At 34.1% G+C, this 5,877-nt stretch overlaps 1 protein-coding gene across 1 annotated transcript; it reads left to right on the top strand.

Annotated features, from left to right (window-relative positions):
* Positions 1–2,068: 2,068 nt before the first annotated feature.
* On the top strand, positions 2,069–4,486 carry LOC141629443 (uncharacterized). The gene is made up of 3 exons (XM_074442445.1): positions 2,069–2,591; positions 3,192–3,718; positions 4,145–4,486. Exons 1-3 carry the CDS (start codon positions 2,069–2,071, stop codon positions 4,484–4,486), a joined length of 1,392 nt encoding a protein of 463 aa, XP_074298546.1.
* Positions 4,487–5,877: the final 1,391 nt, after the last annotated feature.

Raw genomic sequence — 5,877 nt, 5'->3', positions numbered from 1 at the left:
GCCCTGTTCTTTCTTGCTTTTTAGAGTCGAATCAACTGAAATAATCAAATGGAGTCGAATCGAATCGAATCGAGCTGAATTGAATGAATGAAGTTTGATGAATCGAATCGAATGAATCGAATCGAGTGAATCGAACTAAATGGAGTGAATGAGTGAATCGAATGAATGGAGTTGAGCTAAACTAAACTAAGCTGATTGGAGCTGAATTGAACTGAAATAATATTAATATTAATATTAATACTAAATAATAATAATAATAATAATAATAATAATAATAATAATAATCAACAAATATGGAGAGAGAAAGTTCTCCCTTCTCTCTAATTTTTTAGGGTTCTTCCTGGCAAATGGCAAGGAAGAAATTACCTAAAAAATCTCATAAATCTCATAATAAAATTCGAAAACCTAGAGCAAAAATACGATTATCGTTTAGCAATTGTCCTGACCTAAATTTAGATATGGATATACCAGAATCATCGGCTTCTGTGAATTTGGATGGTCCTCAATCTGAAGATTCGCGAGCTACGAAGACACTAGGGGAAATTGTTGGTATCCTTGTTCTTAATTTGGAGACTATAGTGGAAGACGCCCAAACTGAATCTGACGAGGAAGAAGAGATTGCTGCTGAGGATGAAGGGTGGACGAAGGTCTCCGGTAAGTCTCGTGCTTCGTCTTCTACTCCTCGTACTACTGAGTCAAGTGTGTTACAACTAACTCCTGAGGATGTTCAACCTGAGATTAACTATTGGTCTACTGCAGTAGTATGTTATGTGCTAGGGGGAAATCCTCCTTGGGAACTTCTGTCTGGGTTTGTTAGTCGTTTATGGGGGAAATACAAATTTGATAAAATCTCTTTTCTTCCTAATGGCGCCTTTTTAGTTCACTTCCCTACTCTAGAGTGCCAAAATTTGGTGCTTAAACAAGGATTTCCAATGTTTGATAATAAGCCTCTTATTATCAAAGCTTGGTCTGAGGATTGTAGTTTGGCTAAGGAGAAGGTTAACAAGGTTCCTATCTGGAGTAAGCTGTGTGGACTTCCTCTAAAATTCTGGGGTTCTTCTAGTCTGGAGAAAATTTCATCTTTGATTGGAAAGTTCGTGAGATGTGATGAGCTGACTATGGATAAAACTAGACTAGGATGTGCCAGAGTTATGGTGGAAGTGGATGTGGGACAATCATTCCCTGAAAAAATTTATTTTAAGGATGAGAAAGGCAAAGATATTTGTGTGCTTGTTGAATATGATTGGAAACCAGATTTGTGTACCTTGTGTAAGGGCATTGGCCATATCACTGGGGCTTGCAAAAAGAAAATTGAGACTAAATCTAAGCCTCAATTGAGACAGGAATGGAGACCTGTGCAGAGGGGTCAAACTATTGTGCCTACTGCAGCTGCTCATGTTGCTGTGCCTAGGGCTCAATCTGTGACTAAACCAATGGGTGATCCTGTATCTGGTGTCAGGATTTCTAGGCCAGGTTCACCTATTCTATCCCCTGTCACAGTTATCTCAAGTATGATAAGACAGAAATACCAATCACCTCCTTCTGTTGGTGAGCCTGGTTCACCTACATATGCTGAAGTGCTCATTAGTCCTAAGAAGCACGTGAATGGGGGACCGGAGAATCCACCAGGAGACAATTTAAATGGATAACATAGGTAGTTGGAACGTGATGGGTATGAATAAAAGTAGCAAGCAAGCTGAAATAAAACATTTTCTTTTTCAGAATAAAGTAGGTCTTTATGGGTTAGTTGAGACTAAAGTTAAAGATCTGGACTGTACTGGTATATTATCTGTCTTTGGTCTCCATTGGAGAGGGGTGAATAACAATCAGTATCATCCTGGGGGCAGAGTCTGGCTTGTTTGGGTTGATCAGGTATTTGATGTGCAAGTTCTGACTATGTCTGATCAACATATTACGGCTAAAGTCACTGAGATTGCTTCTTCTGATGTGTTTCTTTTCACTGTGGTGTATGGGTCTAATGATGATAAAGAAAGGTTGAACTAGATATGCTGATGTGGAAAATGCAGTGGAGGTGGCTAAGATAAAACTTTCTGATCTGCAAACTCTGATGCACAAGGATCCTTCCAATCTTGCTGTGTTGGAGGAGGAATCTGCAGCTGCAGTGGAATATAGAACCCTGAGCAAAGCACATTGTAGTTTTCTCAGTCAGAAGGCAAAGATTGGATGGCTGTGTGAAGGAGATGAGAATACTAAGTATTTTCATAACCAAATTAAGGCCAAACAAATGCATAATAAAATTCTTCAAATTAAGGATAAAAATGGTCAGCACCATACAAATCCTCTTAGCATAGAGAAAGCCTTTCTGGATTATTATGTGGAGTTGCTGGGGGACAATAAAGATACTTCGGATGTCCATGTGCCTACTGTCAGAATTGGGAGTTTAATTTCTGATCAGCATAGGAGTATTCTGTTGAAGCCAGTCTCATCTCAGGAAGTAAAGGATTGTATCTTTAGCATTCCTTCCACTAAATCCCCGGGACCAGATGGGTTCTCTAGTCAATTTTATAGAGATTCATGGGACATTATTGGGAAGGATATTACTGGAGCTGTTCTGGATTTCTTTGCTACTGGTAATTTGCCGAGACAGGTTAATTCTACTTCCTCACTCTAATCCCTAAAGTTAAAAAGCCTGGGAGTGTGCTTGAATACAGACCCATTGCTTGTTGCAATGTATTGTATAAGTGCATTACTAAAATTATTTGCTCTAGGTTGAGTGAGGTTCTACTTGACATTGTGCATAGTAGTTAAGGAGGGTTTATTAAGGGAAGGAATATAGTGGACAATGTTTTGATTTGTCAAGACTTGGTAAGGATGTACAATAGGAAGGTTACTTCTCCTAGAACTCTTATCAAAATTGACCTTAGAAAAGCCTATGATAATGTGAAATGGAAATTTATTCATCAAATGCTACATGAAATTCCCTCCCAAATTCATTCATCTTGTCATGATTTGTATCACTTCTCCTACTTATTCCCTTAATGTCAATGGGAACACCTTTGGTTTTTTTCCTAGCAAGAGAGGACTGAGGCAAGGGGATCCTATGTCCCCCTTGATATTTACTCTGTGTATGGATTATCTCTCGAGGATTCTTGTTACTGTTGGCCAGCAAGAGGGGTTTAGGTTCCATCCTATGTGTGGACACATCAGACTCAATCATCTGCTTTTTGCAGATGATCTATTATTATTTTGCAAGGGCAATGCAGTGTCTATTATGTGGCTCTTGAGAGGGTTCTTTACTTTTTCTGCTACTTCTTGGCTTGCTCTGAATAATGATAAGACTGACATCTATTTTAATGGAGTCAGTAAGGATATTATGGTAGACATTGTCAAAGTTTTTGGTTTTAGAATAGGTACTCTGCCTTTTAAGTATTTAGGTGTCCCAATTTCTTCAAAGAAACTCTCTAAATTTGAGGGACATAAGCTGATTGAGAGGATTGTCCAAAGAATTAGAAGCTTGGGGGCAAGGAAATTGTCTTATGCTGGCAGGCTTGTGCTAGTTAAGACAGTGCTATCTACCTTACATTCTTATTGGGCTTCCATGTTTTTAATACCTTCTGGCATCATGGATAAGGTGGACTCTATTTGTAGGAACTTCTTATGCGGAGGAAGGGATTCATACTTAAAAACTCCTAATATAAATTGGAATACCTGTTGTAAACCTAAAGATGAAGGGGGATTGGGTCTTAAGAATGCTAAGGTGTGGAACAAAGCTCTTATTGGAAAATATACAAGTTGGCTTGCCTAAAAAAAAATCACTTGTGGGTTAAATGGGTTAATCATGTGTATATGAAAGGGTGTGATTGGAAAGATTATACATCTCCTCCTGATTGTAGTTGGTCCTGGAGGAAAATTATTCAAGTGAAGGATATTTTTAAGATAGGCTATTCTAACAACCAATGGATTGCCAAGCCGTCTGGATATTCAGTAGCTGATGGATATAACTGGCTAAGAGACACTTCTACTCGGGTTCCTTGGAGGCATTTGTCTTTGGAATAACTGAATGTGCCAAGAACTTCCTTTATTTTTGGGCCTCTCAAAGATGGTAAACTTCTTACTCTTAACAGATTGCATAAGATGGGGATTGTTCAGTCTACTGTGTGTTTTATTTGTGGTTCTGAGACAGAGAGTCATGAACATCTTTTCTATAAATGTGAATATAGTAAAAGATGTATGCGGTGATGCAAATGTGAAACTCCACATCCAGTTTCATGGAGAGCATATGGTGAAATGGTACTCTTTGAGTCGATCTAGAAGTGGTTTACAAAGAGTGGTTACTGGTGCTTGTTTTGTTGGACTGATTTATGGTATTTGGCATGTAAAAAATTGTGCTAGACTGCAGCAGCAGGTGCAACTTCCAAGTATGTTGGTGAATCAAGTTTGGAAGGAAGTCAAAGACAGATGGTTACATAGGAACAAACGTCCTCTCAGGAATTATGATCAACTTTGGCTTGATTCGATTGCTTAAAGTTTTGATAGATAGAAGATAGTAGTTTGCTTGGCTTGTATACTCATAAACTTTGTGATTCCTTTGATATTATATATATACTTACCTTTCACCAAAATAATAATAATAATAATAATAATAATAATAATAATAATAATAATAATAATAATAATAATAATAATAATAATAATAATAACTATTATTATTATAGTTATTATAGTTATTAATATTAATATTAATAATATTATTATTATTATTGTTATTGTAACTATTATTATTATAATAATAATAATAATAATAATAATAATAATAATAATAAGAAGAAGAAGAAGAACATTAATAATAATAATAATAATAAAATAATAATAATAATAATAATAATAATAATAATAAATAAAAATAAAAATAAAAATAAAAATAAAAATAATAATAGTAATTATACTAATTTGAGTGATTAACTAGGTAGCCACCATAAACCACGGTTCACCATCAATCTAATTAGGTGAAATAATGGAGCACCAATTTGCTAGATTGATGTTTAATCTCTAGCCGTTTATCATCCTAATTTGACTGATTAGGTAGCCACCACGAACCACCAACAACCCTAATTTAATTAATTAGATAAATAAAAATCGACAGACCCTAATTTCATCTTTAACAAATAAATAAAATTTGGTTGATTATTTAAAATTCAACAAATAATATTAATAATTGATAACAAGTAAATTAATTTATTATTTGATAAATTAGAATCCATCTTGTAAGTTTTAAGTCATTTGAGCAATTAAATTAAGTTTTAGGGGAAAATATTGATTTAAGAGTTCGCTTGGTTCAGTTTTAGGTGAAAAGGGTACAAAATAGAGCGTTGTGAAAAAGTGTATGTGAAAGAGTAAAATTTGTATATGAAAAATTAATTAGGTATTAATAATAGTAATATTAAAATTAACAATGTTATTAATAATATTATTATTAATTAATATTCATATTCACATTAATAATAATAATAATAATAGTATTAATTATATTAATATGAATATTATTGATTTTAATAACCATAATATTCATAATAATAACAATAATGAGGATGATTAATTAAATAAATTAATGATGATGATGATGATGATAATAATAATAGTAATAATAATAATAATAATAATAATAATAATAATAATAATAAATATATAATATTAATAATTTTAATAAAAACTATGAAGTTTAAGATTCGCAAAATTGAAATCGGCTAAATTTAGTGGAGCTGAACTAAAGTGAGCTGAACTGAACTGAATGGAGCTGAGCTAAATTGAACTGAACTGAATAGAGGTAAGCTAAATTGAACTAAACTGAACTGAACTAAACTGAATAAAGCTGAGCTGAACTGAAATAGGCTGAAAATAAGCCACAAAGAACAGGCC

This window comes from Silene latifolia, chromosome Y (assembly GCF_048544455.1).
Source record: "Silene latifolia isolate original U9 population chromosome Y, ASM4854445v1, whole genome shotgun sequence".
In the NCBI taxonomy this organism is placed as follows: domain Eukaryota; kingdom Viridiplantae; phylum Streptophyta; class Magnoliopsida; order Caryophyllales; family Caryophyllaceae; genus Silene; species Silene latifolia.
This window is presented reverse-complemented; position numbering and strand designations above follow the sequence as displayed.